The sequence below is a fragment of the Enhydra lutris genome, unplaced genomic scaffold, assembly GCF_002288905.1.
Source record: "Enhydra lutris kenyoni isolate GAN:26980312 unplaced genomic scaffold, ASM228890v2 scaffoldscaffold39, whole genome shotgun sequence".
NCBI lineage: Eukaryota > Metazoa > Chordata > Mammalia > Carnivora > Mustelidae > Enhydra > Enhydra lutris.
Window position 1 is genome coordinate 29,594,810 of NW_019154123.1, and position 17,951 is coordinate 29,612,760.

At 35.8% G+C, this 17,951-nt stretch overlaps 1 protein-coding gene across 2 annotated transcripts in view; it reads left to right on the forward strand.

Moving 5' to 3' along the window:
- LOC111154979 (ArfGAP with coiled-coil, ankyrin repeat and PH domains 2) overlaps nt 1-17,951 on the forward strand; it is a 168,484-nt gene that overhangs the window by 60,808 nt on the left and 89,725 nt on the right. For both annotated transcript variants that reach the window (XM_022514935.1, XM_022514936.1), the window contains exons 2-4: nt 5,821-5,878; nt 16,862-16,981; nt 17,778-17,831. In XM_022514935.1, the coding sequence (XP_022370643.1) occupies nt 5,821-5,878; nt 16,862-16,981; nt 17,778-17,831 (232 nt within the window). The remainder of the gene's footprint in view (nt 1-5,820; nt 5,879-16,861; nt 16,982-17,777; nt 17,832-17,951) is intronic.

Here is a 17,951-nt window from a genome sequence, read left to right on the forward strand (position 1 = left end):
ATCTTTAATATTTCTGTGCTTATTAGTGATCTGAAATATCCTGTTGTTACATTTTATTTTATTTTATTTATTTACTTATTTTTTTCTAAAAGATTTTATTTATTTATTTGACAGAGACAGACACAGTGAGAGAGGGAACACAAGCAGGGGGAGAATACAAGTAGGAGAGGGAGAAGCAGGCTTCCCACCTAGCAGGGAGCCAGATGTGGGACTCCATCCCAGGACCCTGAGCTGAAGACAGCCATTTAATGACTGAGCCACGTAGGCACCCACTACTGTTAAATTTTAGATTGTATTGTCATGTGACCTAGTCTTACTATTAATTCCATTTTTAAGGAAATTGCTGAGGTTTGAGTGGAGGTTAGCTTTTCTTTTCTTTTCTTTTCTTTTCTTTTCTTTTTTTAAAGATTTTATTTATTTATTTGACAGACAGAGATCACAAGTAGGCAGAGAGGCAGGCAGAGAGAGAGGGGGGGTGGGAAACAGGCTCCCTGTTGAGCAGAGAGCCCGATGCGGGGCTCGATTCCAGGACGCTGAGATCACGACCTGAACCGAAGGCAGAGGCTTAACCCACCGGGCCACCCAGGTGCTCCAGCTTTTCTTTTTTTTTTTAAGATCTCCAATGGATGGCTACAACAATTCTTCATCACACTTCCTGTTTCAAATAATTTGCTTTTATAAAGAAAATACAGTGCTCATATTATTCATATTATTTAGTTATTTTTATAGATCATTTTATAAAAACAGTGGCTTAATGGCACCTGGGTGGCTCAGTTGGTTCAGCATCTGCCTTCAGCTCTGGTCATGATCCCAGGGTTCTGGGATCAAGTCCCACATCGGGCTCCCTGCTCAGCAGAGAGTTTTCTTCTCCCTCTCCCTCTGCCCCTCCTCTCTGCTTGTGCTCTCTCACGCATTCACTCTCTCTCTCTCAAATAAATAAAATCTTAAAAAAAAAAACAACTCTGACTTTAAAAACAAAACAGTGGTTTAAAAAAGATTTTTCTACATCAGGGGTATGCAATTATCTGGGTAGGGAGAATTCTATTTTTATGCTTCTCATAGAGCTTCATTTAATTCACAGCTGAAAGTGATCACCATGTGATTAGAAATGTCTCAGTGTTGGGGTGCTTCGGTGGCTCAGTCAGTTGAGCGTCCAACTCTTGATCTTGGCTTAGGTCTTGATCTCGTGGTCATGATTTCCATTCCCTCACTGGACTCCATGCTAGGTGTGGAGCCTACTTAAAAAAAAAAAAAAAGTCTCAGTGTTAATAATTGTTGCTAGAATTTTTTCTATTCTAGTTTTATGTTTTTTTGTTAACTTTCTGAGTTGATCATAAACTGTGATAGACTAAAGAATGAAGATGTTATTAAAAGTAAGGTGACATTTTTCTGAATTATAGGCTTATTCAGCTTCTTAGAAGGTACAGCGAACCAGAACTAAGTTTTAAAAATTATTTCCCTGAATGTATCTTGTATTTGAGAAAGGATTTTTATTTATGTTTTTGTATTTAATATTCATTACAAGGAGTCAGTAAACCTTTCCTGTAAAGTGCCAGATAATAGTAAATATTTTAGGCTTTATAGGTTATACGGTCTCTCTTTTTAAACTATTCAGCTCTTTCATGCCATTGTTGCATGGAAGCTGCTATAGAAAATATTTAAATGAATGAACTTGGCTGTGATTCCACAAAACTTTATTTATGGCTGCTGAATTTGGATTTAATAGCAGTTTTCTTGTGTCATTAAATATGTGGCTGCTTTTGTTTTTTTCCAACCATTAAATAATGTAAAAACCATTTTTAGCTCACGGGCTGTATAAAAAGAGGTTGCAGTCCCGACTTGCCTGACAGGCTGTAGTTTGCTGAACTCTGTTCAAAATAATCCTGTGAGACTTTGTTGACTGTTTTCTGTTTTTCCCCCCTTTGTTTTAACATTATTTTATGTTTTACTACTTAATCATATGTTTTCGGACATTTTTAATGTGTATGTAACTTTTAAATTTTAATAATTCAAAAAAATTTAATGATTTTTATTGTTTTAAGCTATGGGGGATAGGGTTTCTATAATATTGGCCTCTAATACCTTGCACATTTATAAACGTTATATATACTCAATTGTTATTTGGGAGAGTTGAAAAGGAATAGTATCTTTCTTGCAATATTTGAAGGACCCTTGTGTAGATTGTTTCATTTCGCTTACTCATTTATTAAACATGTTCCAGGATGGTTCTCTTGCATTGCTGAACAGAAGTAATAGGGAGGCAAAACTCACCTCAGGATGTAGGGATAAGAGAAAGGAGAGAAAGAGACTCTTATTGATAGTATTCTTTGTGGTGTGGTATGTACTGTGGTCAGTGCTACGGAACAGCCCCTGATTTAACCTTTATAGCTTATTTAAGTAGGCATTTCTTCACTCATTTTACAGATGAAGAAACTTAGATAAAATACTAAATAAGTGAGTGGTGGAGGAGAGTTTGAACTGAGATCAAAATCTTTCCATATACTCTTCTTTTTATGCTAAGGAATATTCAGTTAACTAGTTTACCTTATACATTAGCTACTTAGCTATTACTGCAAGTTGTGTGTGTGTGTGTGTGTATGTATGTGTTTTGCTATTGCTAGGAGTTTTCACACACATCTTAGATGACCAACAGATTTTTTTTAGAAAAGGTGAAATGTTGAAGAACATCTAAGATAAAGTTTCAGATTCTTTGAATATAAGATTACAGAGAGCTTTACTTTTAAATGCAGGTGAAACACATTTTTCCTTTTGTGTTTGTACCTCTCTTTTAAAATGTTGTTTGGGCACCTGGGTGGCTCAGTAGATTTAAGCAACTGCCTTCAGCTCAGTTCATGATCCCAGAGTCCTGGGATTGAGCCCCACATTGGACTCCTTGCTCAGCGAGGATCCTGCTTCTCCCTCTACCTGCTACTCCGCCTGCTTGTACTCTCTCTCTCTGTCAAATAAATAAATAAAATCTTTAAAAAAAATTGTTTTACGGGACACCTGGCTGATTCAGTTGGTGGAACATGTGGCTCTTGATCTCAGGGTTGTGAGATCGAGCCCCACATTGGGTGTAGAGATTACTTAAAAAAAAAAAAAAATCTTTATAAAAAAATGTTGTTTTACAAAAGTAAATTAGGACAATTGCACAATAAAATAATAGAGGAATCTGGGGCACCTGGGTGGCTCAGTGGATTAAGCCGCTGCCTTTGGCTCAGGTCATGATCTCAGGGTCCTGGGATCGAGTCCCGCATTGGGCTCCCTGCTCAGCAGGGTGCCTGCTTCCCTCTCTCTCTCTCTCTCTCTCTCTGCCTGCCTCTCCGTCTACTTGTGATCTCTCTCTGTCAAATAAATAAATAAAATCTTTAAAAAAATAATAGAGGAATCTACATAAAGTTTCTATCAAATTGTATGCTTAGTAGAAATCAATGGTTAAATCAAATCTTAAGCTGGTCATTTCAACTAATATGCTTGAAAGTAATTGAAGATTAGGTAAAGCTAGGTTAAATAAATGTTACAAGTAAATGAAGAATGTTTCTGACAGAGTAAATAATTGTGGAGTTTATTTCTTGACCCAACAAACATTTTGAGTGTCTGTACTGCTATGGGGAGCTTCGATAAGTGAGAGAAATGGACAGTGGTAGAGGCATGCATGAGGTATTGTGGGGGCACAGGATGGATGTGTAATTAAGCTGGTGTGGGTGGAGGAAGAGGTTCCCAGACCCTATCTCCTAGGAAGATGATGTCTGAACTTTTTTCTTTTCCCCTTTATTGGCTTTAAAATTATTTAAAAATTTGTAGTTCTTGCAAATACTAAATAAGCCAGAAGTATAAGTAGTAAACAGTATAAAATCTTATTTACACTTTCTGTTCTCCAGTCCTCATTTTATGGGTAATATACTGGTAAATATGCTTCCAGATTTTTCCCTGGGCATTTACCAAACAGTTTCTTTTCCCCCTCCTTGAAATTGGGTTCACACTATATATAATTTTGTAACTTGCTTCCCCCCACCCCACATGTAATAGTTTATCACATGTATGCTTCTATCCCAGTAGATGTAGATCAGTTGCATTTAAAAACCTGCTGCCTCAAATATTGGGATGGGTGTACTTTCATTTATTTACATTATTTCCTATTGTTGGACATGTAGGTTTTCAACCTGTTACAAAGAGTGAATATTCTTATGCAGATATATTTGTTTTCTTTTATGAATTAAGTTTAAAATGACAAGTAGTATATATAGTCAGGTGAACAGGAGTTAAGATTAATGTGAAGGGAAAATGTTTTCTAGGTTAAGGGAACAAATGTAATTTGAGAAACTGCTAAAGAAAATGATACTTTTAGTTAGGGAAGAAGCATTTCTGTTTCTGTGCTTTGGAAGTATATCACCTCTTGTTTTCTTGAACTTTGAACTGTATGCTATAGTATCTTGTTTTTATGGAATAGGCATCTCTTTGCTGAATAATTTGTAGTTTATAATTTTCTTGTTTGGGAAATTAAAAACTTTTTTCAGTAATTGTGACCAGATAGAGAAATAGAATTACAAGCTGATAAAAATGATTATTTGGACATTATTACATAGAGGTTAAGTGGGTAGTTCTGGGAATAGAGGCTATATTTTAGCCATGTTTTTCTTAGTTCTGTTATCTAATTGAGAATTTCTTACTCAGGTTTCAAAATAATGTTTGGGTGGTTAGTCCCCCACTGTTGTCCATTTGAAACAAATATGGTTAATTCGTAAAATAACTACTGGGAAGTTGCTAGTTTATCAAGTAGGTATCTGAAAATGGGATAGATGACTTAAAGTAGTTGAATTGTGTTTTGTTCTATCTTAACTCTTAAGTGTAAAATCTTATTATTCTTAAAAAGTTTTAGTTGCTGCTGTTTTGTTCCAAATTTCCAATTTTGGAATGTTACCTGTAGTGTGATATCAAGTACTAATAAATATTATAATTTTATAATTCTCCTGACAATTAAGAGTATCTAGTGATTTCTTAAAAATACATGGGAAACAGGGATGCCTGGGTGGCTCAGTTGGTTGGGCGGCTGCCTTCGGCTCGGGTCATGGTCCCGTCGTCCTGGGATCGAGTCCCGCATCGGGCTCCTTGTTCAGTGGGGAATCTGCTTCTCCCTCTGCCTCTGCTGCTCCTCTGCCTGCCTGTGTGCTCGCGCTTTTTCTCTCTCTCTCCCTCTCTCTCTCTCTCTGACAAATAAATAAATAAATAAATAAAATCTTAAAAAAAAAAAAGGGAAACAAAATGGTTCATTAAACAAGGCTGACATTTTTCTGAACTATTTATAAAAAGTAAAACCCTTTCCTTTTTGATTCCCAAGGATGCTCTGTTATTGGGTTAGATTTGTTGTACTGAATAGAAATCCAAGTCTTTGTTAAGGCTCAACTTCAAAAATTTTTCCTCATTAAAAAAAAAAAAACAAAACCAAAACCATGCTAAATACTTCTTATTAGTGTTATTAATTTGAATAACATGAATGCTTTGAATCAGTCAGCCTAATTAATGTGTTCTCTCATTACCTTAAATAATAATTGTATTATCTGTTATATTTCATGTTTATGAAGTACTTACACTTCATCCTAAGGTAATTATTACTTAACGTGAAATGTAATTTTTAAGCATTCATATCTTTTTTCATTTAGAGTTATTTTCCAAGAGTAAAGTAACATTTAAAAATATCTGATAACTTAGGGGGCAGAGGGGAGGCTGGAGGGTGGATGTGGGGAGGGACTAGGGGTAGGTGGGGGGCATTTAAAAAAATAATAAACACATGATAACTTATTTTATATATGATTTTTCTAGGGCTGCTTTGGAAGAAGTAGAAGGAGATGTGGCAGAATTGGAACTAAAACTTGATAAGGTGAATTTTACTTTAAACGTTTTTTCAAACATTAATTCTTATTTTCCATTAACAATGATTTAGGCCTTTCATACCTGGTGGTTCATGTTACTTTTTTTTTTTTCTTCTTAAATCTCTATGATGGTAAATCTTACTATTATCCCAATTTTACATGTGAGGAAATTGAGGCCATAGACATGAAATAGCTTATTGAAAATCTAAGCGCCAGAGCAAGAATTTGAACAGCATTTGACTTCAGAGCTAACTAGATATCCTTTATATTGTTGGAACTGTGTTTTCTTTTCCATCAAAAAGATTGCATGTATCTTTTCACTGTTTAGTGGTTTTCATACATAACCTGACCATTCTTGTTTATAAATGTAGGTGTGGACACATTAAATATAAATAAAATTTAAAATACTGATTGCATTTTTTTTAAAGCTGATGCCAGAAATGCTTAGTATATAGTTAATAATTGATATTAAGTGGCCATATTGTATTTGAGGGTAAATGGACATTAATTCCTATCATCTATATTAATTATTGATCATCTTTTTTGTTTTTCCTCTACCCAAGAAATACTGTATAAAGCAGGAAGAAATATGAGAATGAGTAAAACATGGCTTCTGGTTTCACGTAATCAGTAACTGTTTAGTGAAATATCTTTTCTTAAAATTTATGGAGATAAATCAGATGCACATATTTGAAATACCTTTTCTGAAAATAACTTCCTACTCATTTAATTATTTTTTTAAATGATATTGCTACATAAAGCAGAGCTTCTCAAACTGTACTGTGCGTAGGAATCACCTAGGGATCTTGTAAAAATACAGATTCTGATTCAGTAAGTCTGGGGTACCTGAGATTCTGTGTTTCTTTTTCTTTCTTTTTTTTTGTTTTATTAACATACAATGTATTATTTGCTTCAGGGGTACAAGTGTGTGAATCATCAGGCTTACACATTTCACAGCACTCACCATAGCACATACCCTCCCCAATGTCCTTAACCCAGCCACCCCCCAGCAACCCTCAGTTGATTTCATGAGATTAAGAGTCTCCCATGGTTTGTCTCCCTCCCAATCCCATCTTGTTTCATTTTTTCCTTCCCTACCCCCCACAACCTCCTACCCTGCCTCTCAAATTCCTCGTATCAGAGAGATCATATGATAATTGTGTTTCTCTGATTGACTTATTTTGCTCAGCGTAATACCCTTTAGTTCCATCCACATCATTGCAAATGGCAAGATTTCATTTCTTTTGATGGCTGCATAGTATTCCAGTGTGTGTGTGTGTGTGTGTGTGTGTGTGTGTGTGTATCACATCTTCTTTATCCATTCATCTGTTGATGGACATCTAGGTTCCTTCCTTAGTTTGACTGTTGTGGACATTGCTGCTATAAACATTCGGGTGCACATGCCCCTTCAGATCACTACTACATTTGTATCTTTAGGGTAAAAACCCAGTAGTGCGATTGCTGGGCCATAGGGTAGCTCTATTTTCAACTTTTCGAGGAACCTCCATACTGTTTTCCAGAGTGGCCGTACCAGCTTGCATTCCCATCAACAGTGTAGGAGGGTTCCCCTTTCTCCTTATCCTTGCCAACACATGTTGTTTCCTGACTTGTTAATTTTAGCCGTTCTGACTGGTGTGAGGTGGTATCTCATTGTGGTTTTGATTTGTATTTCCCTGATGCTGAGTGATGTGGAGCACTTTTTTGTGTGTCTGTTGGCCATTTGCATGTTTTCTTTGACGAAATGTCTGTTCATGTCTTCTGCCCATTTCTTGATTGTATTATTCTTTGGGTGTTGTTTGATAAGTTCTGTATGGATTTTGTATACTAGTCCTTTATGAGATTCCATGTTTCTAATCAGATTCCAGGTGACACCAATGCTGTTGTTCCATGGACCACACTTTGAATAGCCAGGATATAAAATAAGCTGAAGGTTTTCAAATGTTTTGAAATCATGAAACATATGTATGTATATGATGTAAATGGTATAAATATAAAGTAGTAATTATGTATGTAAAACCAATATTTTATGAGACTGACGTGCTACCTACTGTGCTAACGAGGCACAAATTTCTTTCTTTTTTTTTTTTTTAAAGATTTTATTTATTTATTTGACAGAGAGATCACAAGTAGGCAGAGAGGCATGCAGAGAGAGAGGAGGATGCAGGCTCCCCGCTGAGCAGAGAGCCTGATGTGGGCCTCGATCCCAGGACCCTGGGATCATGACCTGAGCCGAAGGCAGAGGCTTTAACCCACTGAGCCACCCAGGTGCCCGAGGCACAAATTTCTAAAACCAAAATTTTAGAAAATATTTAGTAATAAGTTATTTTTGTGTTGTACTCTATAGTTTCCAAAACACTTTGATATATAGTATGCTTTTTGATTTTTATAATAATTCTGTGAGGTAGGTAGGACAAGTGCTATTATTCCCATTTTATAGTTGAGGATACCAAAGCCCAGAAAGTGAAGGGAACTGGCTTCAAGTCAGAGGTAGAAGAGGCAAACCAGGGTCAAGACTCATGTTTTTATTCTTAGTTCAGTTCTCTTTTTGTGCACCACTGTGCTTCTGCATCCATACTAGGGGAGCACTTTGCTGCTTGGAAATTTTTTGAGGAAAGCTAAGAAGCTTCTTGGCAAAAGTTTTTTAAATTAATGTTGTAATTTTTTTTTAAATTAGTGTTATAATTTTTTGTAAGGATATTTTCAAAAGGATTTTCAAATATTTTCTCTTTAAAATTACACATATAGGTTTATTATTATTATTGTTATTTTACCCAGAGGTAGTCCATTTATTTTAAACACTCTGAAACAAAGTTTTTAAATCTTAAGGTAGGCAACAGAACTGTAGTCTTGATTTTCTGGTAGATTTATGAGAGAGTATGTAGAAAGACAAGGGTTTTTTTGTTTGTTTGTTTTATTTATTTATTTGAGAGAGAGCAAGAGATAGAGTATGCATGAGCTGGGAAGAGAGGGAGAAGCAGGGGAGCCCGATGTGGGGCTCCATCCCAAGGCCCTGGGATCATTACCTGAGGCAAAGGTAGATGCTTAACTGACTGAGCCACCCGGGCACCCCTGAAAGACAAGGCTTTTTAAAGAATCATTGAGTAGTCTAATCAGATTATCTCTTCTTTATGGGGAGAACTGCATGTAAATCATATGAAACATTTTTTGGGTTCGTTGGGGAGGTCCTCAAAATTTGAAGTATCTCATCTGATAGAATCCACTAGCATTTTTGTTACTGATTTTGCTTTAATGAGCATCCCCCTCCCCCTGCCCCCGTGTCATATTTGGTTGGAATTGGGAGACTGGTAGAATCTTAAAACTAAATATTCAAGTTTAAAACAAGTTATTAAAATGTTGGCAATCAGTACTAAGATCTCTAAGCTTTTTCTAGAGTGTTTATTACCCAAAGGACTAATAAGGGCATCATGGAAATTTTGACATTTAAAAAAAATATTATCTTCCACCTGAATAGAAGGTCTATAGTTTTACATTTCTCTAGTTTAAGATCTTGATTTCTTATAAAATGTACCTCTCTCAAATTCTTAAGTTAGTATCTATCATTCCACTTGAGAATTTTGAGGAGTTAGCGCAGAGAGGAGAACCAGAGAGGAGGAAGAAATGGTTGTTATTGAAGGTGGTGACACTGAAGGACTAGTGGAGGGGAGGGGTTGCCCAGGATTAGTTTAGTGATTTCATAACTTTGTGCAAGGCCTGTAATATCATTGTAAATCATGCCACCAACAGGTTAAACTAGCTTGATGACTTAGCTATTATTTATTTTGCTTATAATATGTTACCAATAGTTACACTCCTTGTGGAGAATAATGCTTCATGAGTGGCATTGTTTTGCTGGGTCCAAAGATTTATCCATTCTGCCAGGTATTTTGGCACTGACAGCACCATAGAGCAACGTAGTGGCCATCTAGATGTAATTTTTGTATCTGTTGCATCCTCTCACTGGAATGCTTGTTCTCTCTCTGTTAAGCAGATACTCTTTAAATCACAGCTCAAGTACTACCAAACTTAGGTTCTTTTTCTGGTATTGCATTCTTTCTTGCACACACTTCCATTTAAATTATTATAATATTATTGTAGTCTTTGGCTTGTAGCATGGTGTAATAGTTAAGAACACAAAGCCTGGAGTAAGGCTGCGTGCATTTGAATCTGGCTCTACCACTTACTAAGCTATTTGGCGTTGGGCAAGTTTCTCAACCTTCCTATGCCTCAGTTTCTTCATCTTCAAAAACAGTAAAAGTTGAGTACCTATCTCATAGGGTTATTAATGAGAATAAGGTGTTTTAGTGTATGTTAGTGCTTAGGATGGTTCTTAGCACATGTTACATTCTAAATAAATGCTAATGATGATGTCTCTTCAACAAATTATTAGCTCCTTGAAGACAGTCTTTGAAGGAAGAAAAACAACCCTCATTTGATGCACACTTACTGTGCATCAGATGCTAAGTTTTACTTATATTATCTCCAACTGTCACAACAGTGTTGCAAAGTTGGCATTATACCCAATTTGCCCGTGAGAAAAATGAGACTTGGAGAGGTTGTTACTTACTAAAGGACAGTCAGTGGATAAGTTGTTTATATTCTCATCACCTGGAAAAGTGCCTATGACACACACATCTCTTAGTTAAAAGAACTTTTGAATGAATTGGGGCTACCAGCTTGATAATTTTGACTAACTTGACATATACTCTTAGGTTCTGTCTTGTAGGCTTATGCTATTCAGTTACGCCTGTCATCAGTGTCATTTACTAAGGATTTTGCTAGCTGGCAAAGTTTCTTTCACCAAGTCAGTCCTTCTTCCTGCATAGCTGCAGTGTGTGTGTGGCTCAGCTGTATGACAATTCCATTATCTCTCCAACTTCCGTGTTAGTGACCTCTATTCTAATTCTGATACCTGTTTTCATGGTCATAGCTATGCCTTACCATTCAAAGTTCTCCTCTCAGAAATCTGGAATGCTGATCTCTTACTTTCTTACCTGAGGCTCTAGTCTTTCCAGTTCTCATTTCATTCACTCCTGCCTCTGTTCTTCAAGCTTAGCTAGCCCTCTAGTCTTCAGTCTATAAACTTCTGATATTTTAAACCCCCTTTAAAATCCCCTTTCAGTGCATTTTGGGGAGGGGTAATTTTTGGAGATAAAATTCGCCTGACATAAAATTCATCATTTTAAATTGTACAATTCAGTGTTTCCAGTGTATTCATAGTATTGTGCAACCCTCACCACTGTCTAATTCCAGAGCATTTCCATTACTTGAAAGAGAAATCTTGTACCTGTTAGCAGTCACACCCAATTATCCTCTCCCTACATCCTCTGGTGACCACTAATTTTCTTTCTGTCTGTATGGATTTGCCTCTTTTGAATATTTCATATCAATGGAGCCATAATTTGGCTTTTTGTGACTAGCTTCTTTCACTTAGCATAATGTTTTTAAGGTTCATCTGTACAAGTTGTAACATTTTCCAGTATTTGCTTTTTATGGCTGAGTAATACCCCTTTATGAATATACCACATTTTGTTTATCCCTTCATCACTTGATGGACATTTGGATTATTTCCACTTTTTGGCTAGTATGAATAATACTGCTATGATCCCTTTCAGTCTACGCTTAATTTTATTCCATCATATTTTTCTTCTGGAGGCCTTCATTTCCCTTCCATAACATCTACTCTGTAGAATTCTCACTATATTTGTCTAATCATCTGTATTCTCTGTGTCATATCTATAAAGCTCTGTAGGAGAAGTTACACAATTGTTTGGTGAAATCAACTGGTGGAGTTAACACATTCCTGGAAATTTTGATGTAAAACAAATTTTCCAAGATTTATTCAGGTTATCTAGTTATCTTTAACAGCTTTACTTCTATTTTCTCATGATTTATCATTTTGTTCTTCTTCCTTAATAGAGGACTTTGACTCTGTCTTCCTTTTGGTGGGAACACTTTTATTCCTTGTTCCTAATCTAGAAATTTAGAATATGTCCTTCTCTTTTTCCACTTTTCCTCCCATTTGAGTGATAAAAGTATCCCTTTTCCTATGTAATTCCAACCTCTAACTTCTCAGAACTTTGCTTTAGTCATCTTTCTCCTTTTCTTTCTCTGCCACCTCTTCATTTTAAGTAGAAAGTGTTCAAGTTTCTTTGGAACAAAAACAAAATAAGAGAGAAAACCAAAAGCAAATAACAAAACTCTGACAAGGAAACATAAATCTTTAGTAATTACCATGTGCCAGTAATGGTTTATTCCAAGATCTTTATGTGCATTACCTTAACTCTTTTATAGTAACCGTGTATGGTTTGGTACCGTTGTGATCATTTCAGACAGAAAAAAACTTAAGGTTACTGAGGTTAAGGTCACTCAGGATCATTTAGGTGGTTAAGTAGGGCAGCACGATTTGAATCTAAGCTGACTAAACCCATAACTCTGTGTTTTTAACCATAATGTCATACTACCAACCTCTCTCTCTCCTTTAGTTACTATGGGACCTTTTAATTATTTTTAAATTATTTAATTTGTTGAATAAGTAATACCTCCTACATGATATAAACTTTAAAGATACGAAAGTGTGTATCCAGTGAAAAATTAGTCATCCTCTAGTCTCTTTCCTAAAGGAGTACACTTGAGTCCTTCCAGAAATTATCTAGGCACGTAAAAGATTATAAATATTTGTCTTCTCTCCCACTACAACAAAAATATTAAAACTGTTCTACATTTTTCTTTTTTTAAGATTGTATGTATTTATTTGACACAGAGAGAGAGATCACAGGTAGGTGGAGAGAGAAGGGGAAGCAGGCTCCCCACTGAGCAGATAGCCCCATGTGGGGCTCGATCCCAGGACCCTGAGATCATGTCCTGAGCTGAAGGCAGAGGCTTTAACCCACTGAGCCACCCAGGTGCCCCTGTATTTTGTTTTTTGAAAAAATACATCTTGGATTTTGTTTTTTGTTATTAATTATTGAGCTGCCACATTCTTTTTGACGGCTGAATTGTATTTCATTTTATGGATATATCATAATTTATTTATTCAGTTGCCTACTGATGGACTCAGATTGCTACCTATATTTTACTGTGACTGCAGTGTATGACTTCACATGTGTGTCATGTGGTTTATGTGAAAAAATAACTTCATAATACTTTCCTAAAAGTGAAATTGTTAGGTTAGAGGGTATGTATTTAAAATATTGATAGCTTTTGCTAAATTGCCCTACACAGAAATTGTACCAGTTTACATTTCCCATAAATGTATGAGTGTCTGGTTCTCCATACCCTCTCTAAAATAGCAAGTTAACAAACTTTTCGATCTTTGCTATTCTGTAAAAAAAACAGTAATTTACTCTTTGTAAAATACTCTTTTACTATGAGTGAGATTGAATTTTTTTTCATAGGCGTAGGATGTATTTGAATTTTCTTTACTGGGAATTATCTGTACATAATCGGTTGGCCATTATTTTTCTAGTGGCTGGTTTGATTTTCAAAAATGATTTATATCCTCTTCTTAGAGCAGGGAAATTAGTCCCTTATGATTTGTCCCTAATACTGTTTTTCCATATTGTTGTCTTTTGACTAAATTTATTGCTTTTTATCCCCCTGATAAAAATGTTTCATATATATACGTGTGTGTGTGTGTGTGTGTGTGTGTGTGTGTGTGTATAAATATACACATATATACATACATAGCCAGGGTGGAGCCTAGTGTGGGGCTTGAACTCATTGTCCTGAGATCAAGACCTGAGCTGAGATCAAGAGTTGGACACTCAACCAACTGAGCCATCAGGCACCATAATATTTTTATTTTTTTGTAGTTGAATTGATTTGTTTTTTCTGTGACTTTTGAGTTTTGCAACTTTCTCAAAAAGACTTTTCTTACTTTGAGATTGTAAAAAATATTACTTCCTGTTTTAATTTTCTGATTTAGTATTTCATGTTTAAATCTTTATTCCATCTGAAATTAATTGGAGGGTTTGGAATTGAATTTTGTTCCTTTTTTTCTTTTTCTCCCATTAGATTCTAGTGTCCCTATGTCATTTATTGGATCACTTTTTCCCCCACTGGCTGGAAAGTACTGCATATTTGTATTGGTTTCTTGACTCTGTATTTTTTCCATTTGTCTGTTCACGGCCATTACCAGAATTGTAATTACTATACTTATACCTTTTTTTTTTTTTTTTTTGGTATAATACATTTTAATAATATATAAAGCTATGGGCACCTGGGAGGCTCAGTGGGTTAAGCTGCTGCCTTCGGCTCAGGTCATGATCTCAGGGTCCCGGAATCGAGTCCCGCATCAGGCTCTCTGCTCAGCAGGGAGCCTGCTTCCTCCCCTCTCTCTGCCTGCCTCTCTGCCTACTTGTGATCTCTCTCTCAAATAAATAAATAAAATCTTTAAAAAAAAAAAAATATGTATATATATAAAGCTAATGTTCCCATCTCATCACTCATTTTCAATTTTTTTCTCTCTTGTATGTTGGTTACTCCTATGAATTTTATAATTAGTTTTTCTGGTTTTTAAGACATTATTTCTTGTAATTTTCTATTTATTTGTAATTTTCAAACTAAAAGACTGATCTCTACCTGCAGTTCTCATAGTGAGTTTTTTGGAATGTTGTTTCTATGAGCATGGTTCCTCTGAGAAAGAATTCCATGTCAAATATTTTTGAGAACTGCTACATATTTTATACTCTTCTAGGATTCACAACACATATGAATATATCAAAAGCTCTTTAAAATTCAGCAATAAAGAAATCTGTTTAGTTCTTCAAATGCAGAGTTTGCCAGATTTATTTTGTCACAAGATCCTTATTTTGGTGTAGGATATTCCTGTAGGATATTTTGTAGAGTACATATTGGGAAATACTGATCTATCATCATGTCTTCTACATCTGCAGTTCATAACTCACTGTAATCTGGCTAACAGCTCCCCAGTCAGTTTCTCTTACAATTATTCTTGCCAGGGATACTGGGTGACAACCTCAGCAGACATTTAAAAAATCTTTTTAAAATTGGACTTTTATGGATTTTCAACCTGTTCATCTATTTTTTGATCCTTAGTTCTTTTTTTACTTTTGTGAAATTATTCTCTTGCTTTTCCTCCTACTTTTCCTCTTCCTCTTTTGTTTTCTTCGTGAGGTTTTCACTCTGCAAGCTCTGTCCTCTGTCTCCTGTGTGGGATATAGCATTGTAGCACTGTAACTGTATATATGCTGATGATTCCTCTGTATCTACAGCATGCACCTCTTTTTTGAATTTCATATGTCTGTTTTCACGTGTTTGGTCCAGCTTTCCACTTGACTTATATCACAGGCCCATCTAATTCAGGGCCATGTCACAGGCCTAATACAATGAAAACAGGGGTCTTTTGCTGGCCAGTTTAATGTGTCTTTGTGTGAATTAGCAGATGTAGCCCGTGGCAAGCAGAGCTGAGGCTGGATTTCAGCTCCAATTTTTTCCCCCTTGGTGGAACACAGTCTCTATAACTGTACTACAGAAGGGTACTTGACTATAATTCTCGAGTTTTTCTCCTCATTTCTCTCCTGCTTACTGCCTTAATTCAGTCTGTCATGATTTTTGGTCTAATCCCCTTATCTTTAGTCTTTCTATTCCCTGTCTTTGCTTTTTCTCCATTTAGGTCATCATTATGAAATGGAACTCTGGTGAACTCACCAATTAGTGTATTCACTTGTTCTCTGTTTCCTTTCATACAAAATGTGAACATCTTAGCATTGCACACAAAAGCTTGTCCTGATCTGGCCCTTGCATACATTTTCAACATCACACTTTTAATGTCCCACATTTTCACACCACACTAAGCTACTAAGTGTCTCTGGTTTTCTCTGCCCATGTCGCTTCTGGGCCTTACCTTAAAACATGCTCTTCCTAGAGTAGTATCTTCCCATTACTCTTGTCTGATTGGCTAATTTTTGTTGGTGTTTCAGGACTTCTCTTAATTGTTATCTTTCCCAGCAATCCTTCCCTGATGCCCTTAGTCCTGGCTAGATGTTCTTCCTTTGTTCGATCATGTATGGTTTAGTCATGCGTAGCCGTTGTGTTTGTGCTGTACAGAATTTATCTGCTTGTCTACTGGTTCGATTTAAAGCTTCTGAGAGCAGACAGTGTATTTTTAATTTCTGTTCTTCTGGGCACTAGGGTAACAGTTTTAAATTCTACTCCTGAGATCCTTTAGATGTTTTCTAAAGGTTTGTTGTTGTTGTTTTGGCTCTTTACCCTCTTCTTGGTGCTCCCACCATTACCCCCTCAGTATCCTTCCCTTCTCTACCTTTTTTTAAAATATATGTATTCACCCAGGATTTTATTTGTTTAAAGGAAATGTTATGCATTTGAGTGAAAGGAGAAAAATAAGGAACAGAAAAAAGAAAAGGGGAAGGAGAAGAATTTTAGAGAAAGAAAGGTGAAAGAAAGTCTAAATTTTAAGGCTAGCTCAAAGCCTAAAATAGTAGGCATTGAAGAAATAATGGTTGATTAATCAATTCAGATGTTTGTGTTGATAGGTTGACACTGAAATGCCTAGCATGACTAATCCAACGTACCAGTTTACTCCCTTTTCCTCCAACATAGCACAGGTTTTTTTTTTTTTTTTTTTTGTTTTTTTTTTTTTTTTCAATTTAATTTTTTTTTTTTTAAGCAGACTGCTTGTTCTGCCTGAAATTCCCTATTCTTCCTTCTAAGTGGTGTTTAATAAATTTTTATGAAGTTATGGGATTGAATATGACTTGGTAAAAGTATTTATTGTTGTTACCATTACAGCCTCTGGGTCCTAAGGGTCGACTTTTTTGGGTACAGTTCTACTATGAATTTACTTTGTAAGTCAGAGTTAAAAAGAACAATTTCAGTTAGTCTATTTTGGCTTTACTGATGAACCATAATTTATCTTAGCTAGGCTAACTCTTGTAGCTGTTGCTAACACTTGTTTAACTAGGTAATTTGTGTAATTATCTTCAACCTGATGTAATGTTTTTCTTTTTCAGCTTGTGAAACTTTGTATTGTGATGATTGATACCGGAAAGGCCTTTTGTGTTGCAAATAAACAGTTCATGAATGGGATTCGAGACCTGGCACAGTATTCTAGTAATGATGCTGTAGTTGAGGTTAGTATTATTAAAATTAGTTAATATGATAAATTCAACAAAATATTAAAGAACTATGCATCCATATACCTTATTAGAAGTTATAGTGGTCCTTAAAATTAGGAATAGAAAAGCTGTCACCTACTGGCGTTGTATAATTCTGTTTTCTAATATAGTTAGAAGTTGATGGTTGATTTGCATTGTGAATATAAGTTTACTTCTGCTAGGTGAGCTGGATCATCCACAAGAGGACCCGAGCAGGGAGAGGAGGACTACGCTTACTAGTAGGAGCTTTTAGGGCAAGCAGAGAGCATTTAAATCTTAAGAATAGTATCTAACTATGTATGGGTTTGCATAGCAAAGCTCTTGTCAGCTAGCTATGCTGGGTTAACTTAGGCCCCTTGCTATACTGTGTGGTGTTATGATAGTTCTTCCATGAGGAATAATACCTGGTTAGGTAATGGGCATGCTTTGATGATTGTTTGATTCATGGATGTCTAAATGGGCACAGTCTTGATACACTCAATTTTACCTTTAGGCTTATATGTGCCATTATTATTTGTTAGCCTACTCCTGTTGATATGGCAGTGCTAATTCTTTGACTGTTCTTGGGTTTTATGTTACCTACCATATGTACATTTGTCCTCTTTGCAGAGCATGCCCATGAGACAATACCATGAAATCATCCTCAGAAGTAAATGTTACTGTTCACAGTGTAACTAGATCTTTCTGTCAGAAATGCAGAAGTAACATTTTTGTGACCTATTTTCGTGGCTCTTAAATGACTTAGTTTTTCTTTTGGTTTCTTTCTCCATAGACAAGCTTGACCAAGTTTTCTGACAGTCTTCAAGAAATGATAAATTTTCACACAGTAAGTGTCAGTAAGTAGGTGTTACTATGACCATGTAAATATTTAGTACTTTCTTTGAATGGCGGTATTTTATAAAATTACTTGTTATAATTCAGTAACTTTGATTAACCAGCTTCTTAG